The 22,497-nt window shown below is 37.9% G+C and overlaps 1 protein-coding gene across 3 annotated transcripts in view; it reads right to left on the bottom strand.

The window, feature by feature from the left end:
• Positions 1 to 22,497, bottom strand: part of LOC150084874 (SPARC-related modular calcium-binding protein 1-like) — a 250,366-nt gene that overhangs the window by 82,205 nt on the left and 145,664 nt on the right. For 2 of the 3 annotated variants that reach the window (XM_090375607.1, XM_090375608.1), the window contains exons 6-8: positions 13,667 to 13,750; positions 1,855 to 1,941; positions 1,147 to 1,389 (exon numbers count right to left, since the gene is read on the bottom strand). In XM_090375607.1, coding sequence (XP_090231733.1) covers positions 1,147 to 1,389; positions 1,855 to 1,941; positions 13,667 to 13,750 — 414 coding nt within the window. The remainder of the gene's footprint in view (positions 1 to 1,146; positions 1,390 to 1,854; positions 1,942 to 13,666; positions 13,751 to 22,497) is intronic. The other variant, XM_090375609.1, reaches the window with a different exon arrangement.

Genomic DNA, 22,497 nt, shown 5'->3' with positions numbered 1-22,497 from the left:
TTAAATCAAATAAACAGTGCATTGTAAATAAATAATTTTAAGAGAAATGAATAAAAGTATACATTAAGATACCACTGTAAGTAAAAGTTTTGAGATATACATTATTTTTAATGTACATCTCAAAATTTGTATGACCTTTCTTACTTGCTTCTGAAGAAAGCCCTCAGCGTAAACTTCGGTGACCACACCAAGGTTCGACACGAATTAAATTAATAAAAAAGAGAACCTTGTATATCAATTAAAGATGATTATAATAATTAGATTTAAAATTAAAATATTTAATTTTAGAATCGCTTTTCAGTTATTTTGTATTAATACACTGCGTGGCAGAGCTTTCTCAAGATGAAAGATGAAACGCTCATGATGAAAAATATAAAATAAATAATGCTATTTTATATATTATTTTTTATTTTAAATAAATAATTAAAGATCACATATTTAGTCATTCCATTTTCGATAAAACATTGTATTATCGTACTTTTTCCATAGTTGTAAAAATCGAATTCAAATAATATTTTCTAACATTATACCTCTACCTAACGTTACATTCGGCTGCACTTTAGGAAACTAACTAATCTAAGATAATTAAACATTGCTTGGAGCTATACCCCCGTAGAGCCATTCCAGAAAAGGCAAAGGTGTTTGGTTGATGTTAAGCAGAACACAGCTTACTTGCTTCTGAAGAAGCGCTGGACGAAAAACCTGAGTTTCCGGGAGAAAAAAACCATGCCACCCTCTCTAAGACCGACTAACTCAGCCACGTTGTGAAAAAAGGCCCATAAAAATTCGTCATGTCAGCGACGGGACTCGAACTAAGATCTTTTCCACCCGGTGTGGTGGGGGTTCTACCAACTGTGCTACCCACGAAGGCAACAGTCGATATACAATGCATTAAATGCCTATGACATTATGATAAAGATGTTACTAATTCAATTTTCGGATAAAAATTAAACAAACACAACACAAACATTTTTATATGGATGCTAGTTAAAATTACGTATTTTTTTTAACTAACACGAGTTTAACAAACCTTCTAGCGACTTTTTTTGTATATTATTTATTTTAAAAAAATAGGACCGTTAAGTATAGAATACATTATCTACTATTTATCCTTGGATTCTCATACATTATTGTATTGTTACATACCTTTAAATGTCCTGGCATTTTTCCTAACATTGGCGCAGTCTGGCTTCACCCCATGCGTAGCTGTACCTCTAACAGGTTTTCCAGTTCTAGGATTTACGCACCAGCAGTATCCGGTAGACTTATGACACTGAGCTTGCTCATAAAGTCCATTGGCAGTACATTCAGGAATAAAGATCCCTCCAGCTGGATCCTGCCTGTGATTGTCCAGAGCGATCTTTTTCGTAGAAACACAGTCTTGCATTTCTATGACATGATATAAAATTTATCATTCTTAAAAAAATAAATCAAATTATTCAGATAGTTGTACGCGTATTAATCATTTTCGTTAACAAAATCAAATATTATCTGAAACTGAGATCCTGACATATTAAGAGACATTATCTATGTATTTCATAGTAAAATAAAGAGTGCATTATATTAACAGAAAATATTAATAAATACTATTTTTATTTATAGAATAAATCGATTTATTTGTCAATAACCGTGCCAATGGTGAGTATAAAAAGTGTCTACATCACCTCGTCTTCCGAATTTTCAGTATAAAATGTTTCTGTAATGGCATCAATGGAGTTAAAAGACATGGTGTTTCTTAAGTTGCTTACACGAAGGAGGCAAAGCAACATTTCTGCCCGTGTATGTGAGAGAGATTATTAAAATTAAACGGCACGATGCATTCCTGTCTTTAGCCGCCAAGTGAACTAAACTTACCTTCATCTTTGCTGTTATTAGCCTCTCCGGTTCCCTCTTGATTGTCCATCTCCAAGAGAGGCTTATCCCATAAAGTAGCTCGAACATCTGAAGAAAAAATAAACAGACGTATCACATTTTCAAGAAATTCAGTACTCGCACTACTAAAATATCATTCACTGAGCGATTATTTTTCAGTTTAATGTAATGGTAATTTCATTTGTGGTTTCTCAGCTTAAAGGGATCTTTAAGTTTTTAAATGAGAAATGAGTTATTTATTAAGGACTAATTAATAACGAACAAACCAGTTTATTATAGTTAACAACTCCTAACTATAGTAAAGACTTGTACTGTTTTTATAGTATAATGATTAACACGTGTGCCATATTTGTTTTAATTTTTTTTCCTGTGTGTACAGGCCATCTTCTATTGGACAGTCTTTGGAGATCCTGATAGCATATCCATGCCAGTGTACCAGACAGAAAAACACCAATGCATTCCGGTGAAACCTACTTTACAGGAGAGTTCGCTATTCTGTCACAAACGCCACACATTTATATACAGTACATTACTGTATAAAATAATACACGTATAAATTTTTTTTCTAATGTTTTAAAAGTAAATCTACATACTGTACAGATTAACACTTAGAAAAGAAAGCGCTTACATGGATTAAATTCAAGAAGGAAAGTAAAAAGAAGGATGATATAAAAATGTAGATGGCAGATATAGAATATGCAAAGAGTTCAATCCTTCAACAATATTCTTCACATTGGGCATCAGTCTTCCACAGCTGCTTTTAGCTGTTCATCACCTTTAAAATGAATTCCACGAAGATGAGACTTTTGGTTTCCGAACAAATTATAGTCACTTTGAGTCAGATCTGAACTGTATCTATGGGGATAGTTCAAATCCACATTCATGAATTTTAGCCTGCAATCCGAGCTTTGTGCATTGTCATGGAGAAGAAAATCCTTTCCTCGTCTTTTTTCCCAAATTGCTGCTTTTAACTTTGGCATAAGGCTGGAATAATATTCCCCTATTACAGTTGTTTTGGATGGAATGTAATCAATTAACAATCCATTTGTGTCTCAGAAAATTGAGGCCAACACTTCTCCAGCTAATAGTTGTGTTTGAAACTTTTGAGGTTGGAGATCCCTTGTGCTTCAACTGTTTGCTTTCTAAGTTGGATTCATCACCAGTCACTAGCGGGATAAAAATCTATCTTGATTAGCAAAAATTAATCTTTTGATAACTCCGCTAAATACCTTTTCAAGTTCAGACACTTTACTTCTGTTTTATATTTTTCTTCATGGCAATTGTTTCAAAAGTCAGATCCCCAACCGACTCACGTCCTCTTTAGAATTCTGCCAACCGTCTTTCATCAGTAGCATAACTGGGTGATACCTCCCTAAACATTCTAGTTATTCTTTCATGGATTTCTTTAGTGTTTCTGCCCTTTTGGTGAAAAATTTGATTATTGAACCATGCTCGATTTGCTGGATATTCGTTCTTCTTCCACTTACCAACCTAAAAAATTAAATTTTTTAACTGCATAAGACACTGGCATACAATTGTTTTCATGTTATTTTATTTTATAAGACATTAAGCTATCAAAATAACTTATTCTATAATTTATTAATAAATTTTATATAGCCTGTTTTCAAAAGTTTTTGGTCACCCCCGTATTGTTGAAATGTTTTACCATTGTGATAATTATCTTATATTAATTATAAATAATAATTAATTATAAATAATAATTAATTAGAATAAATAAATCTGAAGTGAACTGGAATTTCGTGATTGGGTTTGGCTGTTTTACAATAAGCGCCGAAGTAACCAAGGCTGTGGCATCAGTATATAGTGTCTGCACATTCTACGGTCAGATTCCGTGTTTTGTAGGTGCGAAAAACCCCAATTTTCAGGAATAAAGTGACATGCAATCTTAGCTTGTAACATTTTCTAGACAATGGTATGCAAAAAAGCTCAACAGCCCTCCCGTTCCAGTGGGATTTCAATCCAAGTATTTTACGAGCCCTCGGGACAGATAGCGTTGCTACCTTTGTGAAAAAGGCCTTGAGAAATACTTCCTGTTGGGATGGAAAGAACTTATCAACTTTTTCTATACCGTGACAGAATTAGTTAGGCTTAAGCCAAATCTGGTAAATAAATAGACAAATTCTGTATGATCCAGTAAAGTTTGAATAATAAACGATAAATGACATGTAGCTTTCAGGGCCAAATTGATCCCTTCTTCAGCAAAATTCTAACGCGATAAAGACGTTAGAGACAAATTTAACAGGTACAGAGTTGTGCGTGCACGAGATTAAACATTCAACTACTAGGATTCTGCTCATTGTTGTTGCACGGACGTGTGTGGATTTTCTGCCAGCGTTTATCCAGTTTCAAGATAATTGCCTCTAAGGCCTTGTGCCCTTGCAGCGATTCTTAGTTCTTGAACTGCACGAGATGTTAAGCGACTCCAGCCAGAGGCGGTGGCGAAAACGTCGGGATTGGTCAATCACTTCGTAGTCACGCTTGGGATTAAGGTCATGGTGGATCGACCAGAAGTGTTCCGCGATTGCGGATTGGTCAGTCTCACCAAGGCAAATTGACCTCTCGTGCTCTGCAAGGCGGTCTTGAAGGCGTCTCGAGCTCTCCCCTATGTAACAGCTATATGTGTATTGCGTAAGACACAACACATGTAGCAGCTACCACAATATTTACAAGTTATGCGATATACCACACCGCTGAGCAAAAGAGGAGCAAATTTGAGTCCACGTTAGAAACCAGAGAACGCAAGCTTCTACCGGGTAGTTGCACGCTTACAGAATTACAAAAAGGGAGTACAAAAAAAATTCTTCATACAGTAAACCCTCGCTTTAACGGACTTCAGAAAAAACGGACCAAAAAAAAAACACTGTCACACTAGAACCATCCAAAAGAAATAACGGGCAACGCCCGTACAGGGGCCGGTGACGTAGCTGCCTCAGTTTGATGCTACTTACCATCATTTAAAATATTTTCATAACCAAACAGAGTGCCAGAGCACTAGGATTTTCCCCACAATCACCCTCCATAAGCCTCCTAAGTGGGCCAATCACCAATAGGCAGTTATCTAAACCTCCAGAGAGGGTACCCGAAAGGTCTTCAGACTCCAAATAAGCTTCAGTCAACGTGTCCATTGCTACTATAGGACAAGGTAAAATTTCAAGGCTTTCTACTCCACAAAACTGAAAAGTATAGTAAAATACAGCATTACAACATTTAATGTTTTCTTTTTTCACAGTACAACATTTTTGATTAACAATTTGGCAACATCGGAGACTATGTATATTCCTTTCGAGTTTAACGAACAGTGTTCCCCTATGCCTGTAGTATAGTCCGTTAAACGAGGATTTACTGTATTTTTCTAGTTTTTTCGAAATTGTGAAAAAATAATAGTAAAATCTTCTCTACACTCGTTCCATCCATACATTCGATTCACATCATGTACTTCCTGTTCTTAAGATATATGGAAATATTATGTTTTACATAATCAAATGGAGAAATACTTGGCGGATATGAATAATAAAGCGAAAAATATATTATTTGCACAGGTAGGATCAATAAAACAAAGTTTTCAAATAAGAGTTGGGATAGCTATAGAATCAGCGCAAGTACCTGCAGAACAAATAACGACGACTTTTAGGATCGATATGTCAGTTCTGGCATCCTGGACTCAAAACGAGGTGAGATTAGGGGCTGCAGTTTGTGTACTGTGAATAACACAAATTACTCAAAATGTGTTCAGTGTGCTTGGCTGCAGAGGATAATCAATCGGTGAACAGTTATAGGCATATGGTAGCTGTGTACGGTTGGGGACAGTTTGAAACACGAGACTCTCCTCCAAGTTGTAAGAAATTAGGTGACACAGGAAGAGCTGTCTACCCAGGATCTGTCGTATTTTCAGGATCGAATCGTCGCAAGTGGTGAATATTGGGAAAGCCGTCACAACTAGGAAGCCAAACGAGTGAGTTAGCAGCGGAAGCACAGCAGCTGTTCCTCGCCAAAAAAAAAAAAAAAATAAATAAATAAATAAATAAAATAAAATAAGATCCGCTATATCCAAAATAAAGTGATGTTAACATTCTTTTTTGCCTGACACGGGCCATTGTTAATAACCTAGTTTCCCCGTGTGCCACAGTCAGCAGTCATCGCCACAGCAAAACAATGAAGCAGATACAATATAAAGAGCCATAAAGGCAAAGTGACCGGACATCTTACTGCGTAACATTGAGTACAAACAGAGTAAAAATGCCTTTGTCAGCTCATTGAAATAAATAAATAAATTTTTGCTTTTATTCCGGAAGACCACCACACGGTGGTCTTCCGGAATAAAATACAATCTGTCATACAAGTTCAAAAGACAGAGAGAATACAAGAAACAACTCGGCATTTTGCAGTCACACAAGCTTGAATCCCGGTTACTTAAAGCACCTGTACTTGTGTACCCTCGCGCGTGATCAATCGGCTGCTACGGCCGTTAATATGCAAATGACCAAATAGGCGGTAAGTTTGAAGCGAAAATAAGCAAGATACACGCAGAGCGGAGCGGCCAATGTGACGGCCATTATTATTATTAGTTGCGAAACAAGATTTCAGAGAAGCGTTTGTTAGAAAAGGTACCGAAATGAAAGGAGGGCAAGGCTGGGAAGATGGTATATTTAGTTGTAATTAAAAATGGTTGCATATGAGTGTATCAAACTGCTGTGAATGTTAACGAGAGCGTCACTGGACTCCGGGAAGATATTCCTGGACTAAAGAAGTGTTAACATCTCCCCGGTCCATAAGATGGTACAAAAAAGGAAATAGGTAACTCCTGTGGTAGGGAAGATCGTGAAGTCTACGGTTAATGATACAAAACAGAAGCATCTTGATAAGAATAGTATTTGAATAGATCCCAGTATGGGTTCTACGGGTTCTTTAAGGGGAAATCATGCCTGATCAATCTGTTAAATTACTATGCAGTCATTAAGCAGTTAGATGCAGATGACAATTTTGACATTACATATCTAGACTTGTAAAGATTTTGATACTGTTTCTCAGATGGCTGTAACTCTCTGTCACCTATCCTTTAGCCAGCCTGGATCGCAGGCCTAAAGATAGGAGACAGAGGGGTGTGATAAATGACACCCCTCTATCTTCAGGGTAGATCAGTGTAACAAATGGAGTCCCTTAGGGATCGGTTTTAAGATCTTTCCTATTTTTAATTTTCATTTTCTTAAATGATATTGACAAGGGTATCTAAGATAAGCCGTCAAAGTTTGCTGACGATTTTATGGTGGACATGGTGGTTAACAATTCAAGTCATGGCATGATGCTCAAAAAGGCTAGGATTGGTGGCATAAATGATCCGAAAAATGGCAGCTAAAGTTTAATGCTTTCTAAATGTAAGTTCAAAAGCTTATGTATTTGGGGAACAAAAATCCTGAAGTCACGTGTAAGCTAGGAGGAGAGGAGTTAAAAGTATTTCAAGACGAAAAAGACTTTGGTGTTATAATTCAACCTGACACGAAACTTCTCATGTAGAGTAAACACATGGTTAGGAAGGAAGACACATAGTGTCCTCCTGTCTATGATTTATAGGACCTTTGATAGTAGGACATCATTATCCTACTTTACAAGACAATGGTTAAACCCCGTTTGGAAAATTATATTTAGGTCTGGAGACCGTACCTAAAAAAAAAAAAAAGACATGACTCTGGAGAGGGTTCAGAGAAGGGCAACCGGCTTCGTGATGAGCGCAAAGCGATGCACATATGGAGGTGTAGACTGCAAAGGTTGATTTCAAGATATATGGAAGGGTAGGGTTTTAGGCACATTAGCAATTTGGACCATATTGCGCCGTATGTAATATGTCTGTAAGTTGCGTGTGTTCTGTGTTACATTTGCTGTTAGCTGGACGAAAACCCGAGTTTTTGGGAGAAAAAAACATGCTGTCCTCGCCTGAGACCGAATAACTTAGCCATGCCATGAAAAAGACCGATAAAAATTTCTCATTAAAGGGCTTGGAATGATTTGAGGGATCTTTTCCAGTTGTGGCGAGAACAATGATTATACTAACTGTGCTACCCAAGAGGGCAACAATTAAAAATCTGAGGGGGTAGATCTAATTGAAGTGTCTAAGACAGTAAGGCGTTGAATAAAATGAATGAGGAAGTCTGTTCTCCCTCGTAGTGAGACACACACACAGCAGAGGACACAAATAAAAAATATCAGGGAATAATAGAAGACTGGATCTCATGTAGTTCACCTATCGGCAGAAGATTTTCGAACATTCAACGTGATGGAGGCAGTGAGTCTGACTAATACCAAGCTGAATTGGTAATGTAGGAATTAAAATAGTATGGAAAGGGAATAGAATGGATATTCTTCCTTGTATCATCTGGCCTTACTGTAGTAAGAAAATCAGATTTTGATGTATTCCTTGTCCTAAAGGCTTTTAATGTAGGAGGACCACACGGACAGTATACGTTATACTAGACTCAATTGAATGAGTTTGAAAGAGGTCGTACAGTCGGACTCAGTGAGGCTGGATGGTCCTACTGGAAAACTGCTATTCATATTGGAGGACACCCTAAGGTCGTTAATCGATGATGCACCAGTGGACAGCAGAGTACACTCATAGTGTCACCCAGGTTCTGGAGCGCCCAGGCAAACATCAGAGCGTGAGACCCACACGATTCACCGATAGGCTGCGACTGGCAGATTTACCCCTTTCAGAAAGACTTGATGTTATCTGACCTCATCTTTGGAGAATCTGGCATTAAGAAGTACCAGTAGTAAACGATTGGAAGAGGCAAGGTTGTATTCCTCTTGTACATTCGTCGACTACTCTCGCTATATCTTATCGTGTACAGCAAATTTACTGGTGCAAAGGTAGAACAAACTAGAAGGAAGAAGAATGGCGACATTTTTTTAGTAATCAGTAAGTTTCTATTTGAGGAATAATGACAAGAAATGAGGATCTCTTCTGTAACTGCTACTCAAAACAGAGGTATACAAATTCAACATCAGTAATTATGATATGGGGGGGGGCTATCTCTTATGATCTCTCGACTCGTTTTTTTAAAGGTAATCTCACAGGTTGGATTTACGTTGAAAGTACTTAAACCTGCCCTTTTGTCATTTCTGAAACATTAAACATAATTCTTTATCCTAACAATAATGATCAGCCCATATGACTTTGTCAGGCTTCTCTGAACGTTGACATGCTTTTCTGGTCTGCTATGTCCCCTGTTGAGCATGTCTGAGGCATGTTGGGAATGCAACTTAGAGCTATGCCTCAACCAGTCGAAACTGTACTTGTTTCAAGGAAGCAGTTAGCCTTGGAACGGAAGGGAATTCACTAAAGATATAGGCTTCTTTTTATTCAATGCCAAAACGCATTACAACTTTTATCACTACATTGTGGTTCTCCAGAATAAGCAATTACACGTTTCTGCTTTAAAGTGTTAGCCGATTTCAAACAGAAACTTAAAAATCTCTTTATTATCTGAAAAGATATGTAACATTGGTCAACAAAATGAAATTTATTTTTTCATCAAACATGTAGACATACCTTTCTAAATCAATTTTTCTCAATGATTTCAAATCTGTTGTCGGCTTTTTTCTAGCACGTATAGTTTTCATAATATGACTGCTGATATGCCAGTACAAGTTGATTAAGATGATTCCATTACAAAACACGAGACTGGTTACAACTACATTTTAATCACTTTACAGTATAAACCCGATATACTGTATACTATTGTAAAAAATATACCTACAATTTAAAATTGTGCCAATATTTCCTTTGGTACACTTTGTCCGGGTCACAGTACAACGTCCATCAGCAGCAGCCTGCCAACATACATGCGTTCCAGAAACCTTGGTAACGAATTTCCATTGATTTAATGTCTTGATGAAATCGTGCTCTCTGCTTGTTACTCAAAGTGTCAAGGTTTTCGGGAAACAAGTATAACTGCAAATGCAGGAAATGAAGTTTCAGCAACATACAACATCCTATTTGTATACAGACATTGAGCAGTTTCTGAACTCTCTTTGCATGCTTAGACCTGTGGTTACTAAAAATGTTTCTATAAAGCCATTTGAAAGCCTGCCGTGCTTCCAGTTTTAATACATTGCAACGTGTTTCAAAGCTTTCAGCCTGCAGAAGGCAGATTTGAGGCTCCACAAAGATTTCCTCTTTCACTTTCGCAGCGCCGAGTTTTGGAAATTTTTAACTTAAGTTATGAGAATCTCTCTAATTCATCTTACCCTTCGCATTCACAAAATTCTTCATTAGGCCAAGTTTAATGTGGAGCGGAGGAAGGAAAATCTTTATTGGATTCACCAATAGAATATGCTGAGCACTACCTGGATCACATGTGCTTCTTTGAGGCCAGTCATGTCTCATGTCATAGTTTGCGGTTCCCATTGGCATAGGAAACAATATTTTGTGAAACATTTTTGCATGCCATTAACATACCAATGACTTTGAGGTCACCGAAGATATTCCAATGATGAGAACTGTATTGAATTGCTTTTAATAGTATCTTCATATTATAGTATTCCCCCTTTAGATGAACAGTTATTGTTTGTTTTTATTGTATTAGGGTTTTAGGAGCATCAGTGACTATGGCGATATTGCTCCGTGTATATTGTCTGTAAATTGAGTGTGTTCTGAGGTCGAGTTTTTGTTTACTGGGCGAAAAACTTGAGTTGCCGGGAGAAAAATCCATGTACCCTCGCCTGAGGCCGACTAACTCAGCTACGTCGTGGAAAAGATCCATAAAAATTCCTCCCGTCATCGATGAAACTGAGGTCTTTTCCACCCTGTGTGAGGGGAGAGGACGGCGATCCTTCTACCAACTGTGCTACCCATGAGGGCAGATGAACAGTGGAGGCAATGGGGATGGATGGCTTTAAGTTATGCAAGAAATCAGCTTTCAAACTTCTCTAAGAGGAGTCATGAAGAGGCACAATTCAGATAATGTGTATTTGTGACGATTCCTTAAAGCATTTCCATTGACATCATGGAAGTAGCAGAGAAGACCGTTTACTGCGAAGAATGTCGCCAAAACTTGATTTCTTTTCCGATAGCAAGACATTTTGACTTTCTTTAGTTAGTGTTTCTGCTTTACTCTCGAGGCGAGAAGCTCAACTTTATCTTTGGAGCGGGGTTAGATCTCAAATGAGGTCATTCAACTCATTTTGGGTAAATGGCTCAGTCTCCGAGGTCTCTTCATCGGGTGTGTACTAAAGATCGGCTGAAGTTTTCAAGTCTGCCAATCGTACCCTCTTCGCATTCCATGTTTGCCTTCTAAAGATTCTAGTCCATGCTGTGGAGTTGCCGGATATGGCATTCTGTCATGGTGCAGGATCGGACTCATCGCTGAATCCAGGTTCGGATAAACAGTCTTGTGTTTATTCTTCGCTGAGAATCCAGTTACATTCACAGTACAAAAATAACACTGGTAATTTTTCCGAATATTTATCATGTATACTGGTAATTTTTCCGAATATCGAACATCTATTATAATATTATAATTCAGTTAGGAAAGATTCGTGCACATCAGAATTTGTTGGGGTGATTTTTACACTTTTGAGGCATGACGATGAATCTATTTTAGTAATTCACCGGAGCTTACCTGAAAAAATTTATAATTAAATTATGAAATAACAAGGATATAAATAAATTCAAACAATTACATAAATATGAATGTACAAACAATAATAATTATATTCATGTAGTTTGGTTGAATAGGTATATACGTGGTATAATCAGTTTGATCGTGTTCATGTACTTGGGCTCATCACAACAACTAGACGTGCTAGAGGAAAACTGAAAACAGATCTGGAATCAGCATCCGAAGATCTAGGTAGCCTCCGATGAAAAATATTGTTGAGTTGAATAATCTATTCTATCAAATGGTTCAACAGCTGGTCTAATATTTGTTGTTCAAATGGGCAACAGACTGAATACTGAACCAGCTGTTTATCCTACTTTTATCATTGGTAATCATTAAATATTAGGAAATCAGACATTAAATGTTCTCTAATTTATCAAAGTCTGTATTCTGAGTTGTAGATGTGTAATGGTTTCGGCTTTAAACAACTTGTTCGCAATTTTTCTTGAAAACGTGGGATAGTCCTTAGTTTAAAGCTATAATGAAGCCATTTTTCTGGAATCATTTTTTCCAATCACATAGGGTGTGTTTCATTATTAACTTTTGACTAGAAAGAGAAGGGAAGAATCATAGCCGACCGGGCTAGCCAGGTGGGTAAAGTGCCTGCCTGGCAACCCAAAGGTCGCGGGTTCGAATCCCGCCTCGGGCTTGGATCAAAGTACTGCAAAAACCTTGGGAGGTGCATTATGGCCACAGAAGCCGATGCGCCAACAACTACCAAAAAAAAAAAAAAAAAAAGGAAGAATCATAAACAATCTTGATACCAAGAAGTCCTCTCATCTAGATTTCTCCAATATCGCCTTTTCACTCTCTGTTTTCAACCCTTTCAAAATTAATATGTTCGTAGAGTTGGGTTGGGTTCTTTTAGATCAAGCGATGAGAATAGCAAGGCATTAGTATAGGGCGTCTATTAACTGCGTCTATTTTTGGTCGATTTGCTTGTTTCAGGAATGTAAATTCAGAGTTTCCTGGGGAAAAAATTTAACCCTTGGGCAATATTGGCTAAGTATGAAAACAGGCTGACAGAAGATCTCGAATAAGTTTATCTTTACGGGAATTGAATACAAGCCTTTTCCACACGCGGTGCGGAAGAACAGAGGTCATAGTATTTGTGCTGGCCACCAAGATTCATATCAGTAAAATTTACTTCGACAAAAAGAATTATTTCTCTTTTTATTTCATTATTGTGTATGCTGGGATACTGAAACATGAAGGCGAAAAAGAAAAACTGTACGGGAAGACAGAAAAAATAGTAGAAAAAGTCATTTTGAAGGGGATCAAAACCAAATCAAAACTGAACCACAGTTCAGTTACTAAGAATTGAAGTTAACTTGCAAAATAACAACCATAATTTGAGAATTGATATTTTTAACCTTAAGCCTGAATTAAAGTTATAAACTTTGATATCTATTAATACAGTGAAGATCAGATTAATAAATAAATTATGTCACTGAGAGTGGAATCTTACAATATGAGTATGATTTACAGATATTTCCAGTTAAAAAATGTTTCTAGGCTAGTGAACGAAGGTTTTTTTTTTTTTTTTTTTTTTGTTATTAGTAATGAAATATAGTCAGCTCATGACTTCAAATATTCCTATTGAATCCATTTTCCCAATCATCGCATTTTAGTACGGTGTCTGCATTTCATGCCTGTTCTTTGAACAGTGATTACTGTATGCTGAAAATGGATGACTTGGTGGGTAAAAATGAATATGTTACCTGTTTTCTTTTTTTTGATACAGGCTTTCCCCTTATGAATAAGATATAGGCTGTCCATTTTCAATTTTTAACGGTCGGTGCGATCTTTACCTTTAAATATACAAGATGTGTATTTTCTACCATATTGCTCATTGCAACATTGAACTAATCACAAACAGATGGACACGAATGAAACAATGGCTGTGTACTAAAGGTATCCCATGTTTCGATTTTATTGAATAGTTGTCCATTAGTTTTATTAAAGAGTGTTCAGAATAGTTAAGGGTAAGCTATGCATGAGCAAATAAATAAATATATATACATATATATATATATACATTTATATATCTATATATACAAATAATAAGGCTTTCTCTGTTCATGCTGATTGCCATGCACAAGTAAAGACAACAGACCTACCTTCGGTGACACTGAGGTCATCATCTTCGTCTACGAGCCCAACCTGCTCATCTGAGTTGAGAGACATGAATAAGCGAAAAAAGACTACATGTCAAATTTGGATTAGTATCGTGGTTCTGGACCTGTGGTCCAGAGAATATTGCACTTTTGTCCCGGTAGGGATGTGGAAAAGGAATTTGAAAAGCGAAGTTTTGGGTGACAGAGAAGTGGGACGTACAAGGAAGGAAAAGAGAAAATATATACATAAGCGCAAAGTCAAGGAAGGAAAAAGGACTTGAAGAGACAAATTTTGCTGGAGACAGACGAGTGACAAGCAAGCAGAGAAAAATGTTCACAAAAAAACAAAATTTTACAGGAGCAGAAAGTAATTGAGGATTGGCAAGCGGTGATGCGCTGCAGAAATGAATGCTACACAAGCAAACATTTCAAGAAATAAGCGAAGAATGCCGATTCTGCATTAATGAAGCATGAAAAATGTACTTTAGAGTAAAATTTTTCTAACGTCGTCGTTTACAGTCCTATTTCTGCTGTGTTATTGTTCATTACTGTATTTAAATTATAATTTTATTATCAGCGTACATTTATTATTTGATATAATTAAACAGGATTTTTTTAGTTATTATGTATAAATTTTGCTTTCCGCTTCTTTCGGTGGTGAGAATCTCACTAAGAATACACGCAAATTTTAACTTTTATCATTAAGCAATAAAAGTCAGAATGGAATTTGTTAATATTTTATAAAATTACTTTTTTTTTTCGAATTTAATTTAATTTAATGATACAGTGCTTATTTAATTTTGTTAACGTAATTAGTGTTTGGCTAATTGCTCCTTTTTTCCTTAACATAACCGTTCTAGATTAGATAAATTTCTCCAGAGGGTTAATATAATCCGCCTGAGCTTAATACTAACTTATGATGCTGCCATATGTGTTTGCATTACAGTTTTATTTGTGCTTGTGCTTAAATAGTTCTCTGGATAAGTTGGTTATTTTGTTAATAAATAAATATATAAATCATTCATTCTTTCCGGTTACGCATGAATCGAAGTCACAAGTACAAAAAATCCTACATGCATTTATATACAGGGTGATTCACTACCAGTGCGACAAACTTGCAGGAGGTGTAGGGGGCACAAAGACGAATCGGAATCACATAGCATTGCAGGGTCCAAAATGCCTTCGTCATGCGGTAGAGGACGTTGAACGGGAGGTCGCGTGAACAGCGATCCCGCTGGAAGTCAGCATTTGCGAACCGGTTCCCGAGGCAGTAGGATGGACGAGTATTCAAACGTTGAACTAGCCGACATGCACCTCGCGTATGGAGCTGCGGACTGTAACGGGCGTGCCGCTCTGCGCTTGTACCAGGAACGTTCCCGCACATGCGTGCTCCTCATCATACGATTTTCGCACGTGTGCACAGAAGGTTACGTGAGACTGGTTGTTTCACGAGAGGTACCATGAATCGAGAGCGAACGACGAGGACGCCAGACAATGAGGAGGATGTCCTACGTCTTGCAGATGGCAATCCGAGTAAGAGTACTCGAGCGATAGGCCAACGATTGGGTATTTCCCAATTCACTGTATGGAGGATACTGTCAACAAACCAAATGAGTTCATACCATCTGCAACGCGTCCAATCATTGGAGCCTGCGGATTATCCACTCCGGAGGACTTTTGCTACTTGGTTTCTTCAACAGAAACGGTTCGCAAATGCTGACTTCCAGCGGGATCGCTGTTCACGCGCCCTCCCGTTCAACGTCCTCCGCATGACGAAGGCATTTCGGACCCTGCAATGCTATGTGATTCCGATTCGTCTTTGTGCTCCCTACACCTCCTGCAAGTTTGTCGCACTGGTAGTGAATCACCCTGTATATTGTCAAAGTGCATGGAAGTCAAGAGTGCCTTGGTGATATCAAATGTACGTCCCTAAATGCTTAAAAACGGTGTTTAATGTGTCAAATATAACTATCATGAAATAAATCCATTTCCACTTCATGCTCAAAAATCTGAAATCATGCAGATCAGGTCAGAACAGCAAGCAAACAAATGAAAAGATCACTTGTTTTATTCAAGTTTTCTACTTCGAGAGAAGTACAGGATAAAAACGTTCTGAGAGCTTAGCGCAAGAATTCTGACATAATGAGTTGATGGGCAATGTTCACTCACACTATGCAACAGTCGATCATGGTTTCCTTCAGAGGCTCTGCATACGTCCTTTAATGTAGCCACCTTGCTGGGCCGAGATGACTTCTATGAAACATGCATATAGAAGATGTCTTAAGTTATTCAAGACTGGAGTTCCAGTCCCTGCGTTATTCTGCATTATCCCCCCCCTCCAATGAAGAGTACCATAACCTGGCTTGAAGAATACCCAGCTGAATTACACGAGTAGCCTCCTTGTCAGGGCAATGGTGTCTGCGTGGGTAGCACAGTGGTATCGTCACCGCCCTCTCCCCACACTGGGTGTAAAAGGCCCGGGCTCGAATCCCGTCGATGACGCGAGGAACTTTAATGGACTTTTTTCGCTTCGTGGCTGAGTTAGTCGGTCTCAGGCATAGATAGCAAGGTTCCCCCCCACAGAAACTGCGGGTTTTTCGTCCAACAAAACAGGCAAATCGACAATAAAACACATGCAATTTACAGACATAATGCACAGCAGATGAATTTAAATATTCGGGTGGCCTAATATAATTGTTTGGTTTTTTTTTTTTTGTCAGGGTCGTGTTACTTTCCATCCATTTTAAACGCACTTGGGTTCGAATCCCCATTAAAAATATGCTTATCGCATCAAAACTCTCTAAATGTAAGGATGACTGGAACCTTGGAGTGGCATGCGTACATTTTTCCACTGAATTTGTACGAGACACACGAAATGCCCAGCCTGTTGAAAATCGTGGCTTTGGTATATCGGCTACCCTAAAAGTTAGGATGAAGTTACAAACTCCTCTGATCGATTGACCCTTGCAGGGTTTTAGACGTATCATCAACTTACCGCCATATTGCGCCGTATATAATATGTTTGTAAATTGCACGTGTTCTATGATCGATTTTCTGTTTTCTGGACGAAAAACTGTGCTACCTCGCCTGAGACCGACTAACTCAACCACGTTGTAAAAAAGACCCATAAAAATTTTTCGCGTCAGTGGCAGAATTCGAACTCGGTCTTTTCCACCCAGTGTCAGGAGGACGGCAATTCTACCAACTGTGCTACCCACGAGGGCACAAACTTCTCTGAGCACCCTAAGACTGTATACCGGAATAAAAATAGAAATTTATTGATTTGTATACGTGCGTGAATGAAATGTCAATTATTCCTTTCGACATAAGTAATAAGTTCCTTTCCAGGAATTTATAGGAGCACATATCTTTACATATCTATTTATACGTAATTTTGACGTATAAATTTTTATAGAGAATTTGATGTCCTTGATAAATGTCAAACATGATATTACATTAGTATTAAATTCGAAAACATTAAAATTATCAGCGCAGCCCTCGAGTCTAGCGCAGTAGTTACAATAGTTGTCCTTCTCAACCTGCTGATAAAGGCAGGGGTTCCAGTCCTGTCCCGAAGGTGCTATTTTTCACACTGTGGCCGAGTTAGTCAATCTCAGACAAGGGTTGCATGAGGTTTTCTGCGTGAAACCCGGTTTTCCATCCAGAAAAACAGACGATCTACCAAGGAATGCACGCAATTTACAGATATGATATATTGACTCCTCGTGGCTATAAGTCCTCTGCACAAATTCAAAATAACCAACCTTTAAGTGGGCTATAAAAGTGTACACTACAACAGCAACATTCGTATCTAATCTACTTGTGCGGAATGTATTTGATTAGATTTTCCTTTTCTTCAAAATGCAATGTAGAAGGTTGAAATAACAGGAGTAACAGATAGTTATTGGCAAGGTGCAGTCACAAGTTGGGGTAGCAAGAGTTCTAAACTTGTCAGGAACGGCAATGCCAAAGTTATAGCGATAATATCAAACGTCCTGTGTATCACAGAACCTATGTCCAGACTCTGATAAAGAATCCACTGCAATTTCTATGTCAGTTGTTAAAGGTTTCGCCTTCATCAAAGAGGTGGAAGAGCTAAAGATTTTTCAAACGATAAACTTTCGCCTATCTCTACTTCCTCAAATAGCTTTCCTGATTGCGAAGCGCTTGCTATCAAGCTGAAAGCTGAATCAACAACTCTTTAACTGATTTTGAGCATTTTTACTCCCATGTCCTCTGAGGATCTCATCCTTAATGTGCCCAATTAGATCTCAACCATTTATAGAAATGCACCATCAAATTTATTTGGGGTGATTTCAATATACCTTCCGAACTGGAAATTTAGGAGTCTGCGTTGTCTGTATCTCTGCACTGCTGACCAAGTAATCAAACGCCTCCCTACATATGGATTATACCAACTTGAGTGCATCTTCGAATTTGTACAATGCACAGAAAAAAGCCAACTTGAAACATATTTTCCAACTACAACCCTATTCTCGTTTATTTCCAACTGTTCCCTCCAAACTGTAATACCCGTATTTTCAGTTGAATACTGGCTTTCTTACAAATTTACAATCTCATCTCGTACCAAAACTGAGGACATAGCCATCGAACTGTATATCCCCCTCAACTTTCCAAGTGCATCGAAAAATGTAGACTCCACATGGCAGTGAAAGTGTCGTAAGCCCCATCTCCATCCCATTACTATGTGATAGGTGCACCTTGAGAATCAAGGTTCACAAGCGCACACCAAGGCAGCCCCTGTACTCTGCTTGTCCCCACACGCTTTCTCTTCACAGATTGGTTATTGCGCCAAACAAATGTTTCCCAGAGTCCAAGAACTTGTAGTTGAGCTTTTGATATTTTCCTTGAAAGTCTACAGGAGAAGGGTCTTGCGTACAAGAAACAGCATTATCATTCATTTTCATGGGCGATAATACTCCTCCTCATAGGGCTCGGTTGATCAATGAATTTCTTCAAACTGATGGTAGTCTCTGGATGAACACATCCCTGACCAATTTTGGGTAGTGACGGTTAAAATTCATGATAATAGAGGTATATTTCTTTTGAATCAGAATAATAATACTGTCCTACGCATAATACCATTCCACAAAAGACAGATTTCCTTCACTGTTTTCTTCATATCTCTGATTTTATGGTTGTAACTTAACTTTTGGATACCAACAGTGCGTTGTTCCTCTATGTGTCTAAGTGTCAACTCTTTGGGAGTAGCCAGCCCAATCCTCTACTTAAACTTTATTTAAGATATATCAGAATTCCTAGAAAAGTAGGTTTGAGATTTCTACGCTTTTACAACTGCAGCAATTAAGGACTGTTATAACGAAATTTCTTTTTTACATGCAATGATTGTGACTCGCCAGTTGAGGATAACTAATCGATGATATGCATAACTCTTGGATTACTCCGAAAAATAAAAGCAGGTGTTTTTATTCTAACTACAGTCGCATGTCTTTTATATATATTTATTTTTAAAACTGTCATATACAGGGTTGTTAAAATTAAAGTATCCTTATGTAGGCGGCTCTGGAGCGAATTCTAAGGCTCGTATTGAAGAGAAATTTGGACAACAGGTACAATAAAGAATGCGCTCGCCATTTATTGGGAAAAAAAATTAGTTACAAAATCTGTCACTATATGGCGCTGTGGCAATACAAATAATTTGAACAGCGCTACAATTGTTCAATGTGTCCTCCATTTTGGTCAACAACAGTTTACATTCGAAGAACAGCATTTTCTACAGCAGAACGTAATATGTCAACTGGAATAGCCAGCACATGACGTCTAATGCTGTCCTTCAGATCTGCCAGAGTTTGACATCCTTCCCGATACACCTGGTTCTTCAAAAAACCCGCAACTAGACGTCGTATGGGGTGAGGTCCGGTGATCGGGGGTGGTCAAGGTGTCTGGAAACAAGGGCTGATGACTGGTTCGTCTGTAAAGTGTTGCCTTAGCAATCTTTGGACACAATGGTGGATGTGGGGATGGCGCACCATCTTGCATGAATATGGTATCCTGAATGCACCACATTGTTGCAGCTCTGGTATTCCGAAATTCTCCAACATTTCATAATATCGCTGTCCAAGACGGAACAGGTGCGGGGTCCAGTCGCTGTTACCTGTTCAAAAAATATGGCCCAATAATGAATGTGGGCGTAAATCCACACCACACTGTCACTTTTGGAGAATGCAACGGGATCTCTTGGATAATTCGAGGGTCTTCTCTTGCCCAAATGCGACAGTTGTGAGTATTCACTTGTCCACTTAAGCAGAAGTGGGCTTCATCACTCCAAAGGATGTTCCATGGCCAAGTCATATCCACTGTCATTCGTGCCAGAAACTGAAGTGTCTATGTGAAACGAATATCTGCATCACCATGCTTTAGCTGCTGTGCATCTTGTAAGGATAGTACCGCAACACCTGACGCATTACTAGTCTTACAGTGGAATACGACATGTCCACTTCACGAGAAACAGCTGGCACACTTACGCTACCACATGGAGATTGACTTGATAAAATCCACGACAGCCATAGCCACATTTTAAACACGAGAGGAGTCCACTCGTTTTCGACCTCTACCTGGTTGAACACCAAGATGTTCTGTCGCTTCAAATTTCGTCATTTCGCGGACAGCGCAAACAGTCATAGTTCCACGTGTTCCTTATGCGCTTCTGACGCCGGAATTCTCTGATAGCCACAGCTGCATTGTTGCTGTTCTGATTGTACATCTTCACTAACAGCGCCTTTTCCTGCAAGGTTGCTGTTCTGATAGTACAGCTTCACTAATAGCGCCTTTTTTTGCAACGTTGTTGGCATTGCTGCTGTGGTGCAGGCAAACATTTACTGTATGATTTTGAAGAGACTGCTTTGTTTTTATACAGTACAGTAGAGCTGAGTAGTGGCGCTGTGGCAATAACTTACGATAATCGTAACTAATCGTTTTTTTTACGATATCGTTTTTTTTGGCTGGTGCAGCATAAGCCATAGGCTTTCTTGCACCATACGGCCGTTACTAATACTAATACTAATACTAAGATAGTTACGCGCCATACAGTGACAAATTTTGTAACTAATTTTTTTCCCCAATAAATGGCAAGCGCATTCTTTATTGTACTTGTTGTCCAAATTTCTCCTCAGTACGAGCCTTAGAACTCGCTCCAGAGCCCTCTACATAGGGATACTTTAATTTTAACAACTCTGCTCTGTACTTATGTATAAGACATTTTAAATTTAACTTTAAAATACAGCGGAGTATGAGACAGAGGAAATACTTTTCAACGGTACGGTCTTCGAAAGTGTATTAAGAGATTCGTGACTAAGAATCACTCATTCTTTCTTTCTTTCTTTCTTCAATTTCGATGTTAGCATTTGTTAACATATTTTATCATATATAATAAAACAAAAAATTGTCATTATTTCCTACTGTAAGACTATATATCATGTGCTGCCTGAATTATACTGGTGAAAATGTCCATGGGTAGGGTTTAGTTCGTTTTCAGAAAATTTTATTACCATCCGGCTAAGCCGTATTTAAGAACTCGAAATACCACTGATTTCATAGTACTTTTGAATAATATTCTGGTATTGCATTTATACCTACCGATAAAAGAGCAAACATCATTAAATAATACTATAGTGTGCCGAGTATTAGAAGTATTCATAATAAAAATACAGAGGGCAATAAACACGCGTAATAAACACACGAAAATATAACGGAACGTTCTGGGATGCATAAAATTACGAACGATAGTAATACTCCATTTTTGTAGCGTACTTATTTTCTTAAAATTGTTGGATATATTGGTTAATTCGCTCTACCGGAAGTATCATCATTAATAACATTTAATTAAAATGATAGTAACTGCACATAAAGCTGAAGAGCAATTATATAAGTAGACAAATGAAAATAAAAAGCGACATTCATTGAGAGCTGAGAATGAAAAACAGGTGAAAGAATAAACAGAGTGAAGAATGTATTGCATTGATTTCACACAGCATTACGATTCCTTAGTTTCCGTCTAGATATAAACAAATAAAAAAATGACTACTAGAGGGAGCCAGGAACCCTAATGCTATGTCTTCAGCACCAAGTGCCGGAACTGACAGGACACAAAAAATACATTTGTAAAGAAAATGGCAAGTGCACCTCTTTTCAAAGCATACTGTCATTGCATTGACTTTAGAAAGGTAAAATAGTTTTCTGTTACAGACCTCTCCTGCAGTCTAATAGGGAAAGGCAAATGAAACTTTGTAATTTCATTACTGACGCAAGTTTAACATAAAATAATATTAGTATTGTTATGCTATACATTTCATTGAAATGCAATATTATACAAAAGCTAACGCTCATTGATGCAAATATGTCCTCGTACGTTACGTGAGTTTGTGTCAAACAGTACAGAACGCCACGAGACATAAATTACGACGCTAAGAAATGGTAGTTTCATATATCACATTACTCGGCCTGAAAGACAGCTTGCTAACTTTAAAATGGTGCATATGATTGGTTGTTAATGAGCGGGGAAGTTAGAAGACGCATGTCCTCGATATTGGACTTACCCTAGATATTTATGCACTGACATAATCATGTGGACATACAGTAATACGGGCGAAAAAGCAAAAATACATGGATTCCAACTACCGTCAACTCAAACTGTGAGGTGACCGTCGAATTCACGCTACTGCAAAATACAGTTAATGATAATATTCTTGTAAAATGATTAGTTGCAAATTCCTCTGATCTCTGTGGTTTCGACAGAGAAATAAACCGAATTTTTTAAAATTTTTATTATTATTATTATTTTTTTATTTTATGGT

This window comes from Mastigoproctus giganteus, chromosome 6, assembly GCF_048544385.1.
Source record: "Mastigoproctus giganteus isolate SK-2022 chromosome 6, ASM4854438v1, whole genome shotgun sequence".
NCBI lineage: Eukaryota > Metazoa > Arthropoda > Arachnida > Uropygi > Thelyphonidae > Mastigoproctus > Mastigoproctus giganteus.
This window is presented reverse-complemented; position numbering and strand designations above follow the sequence as displayed.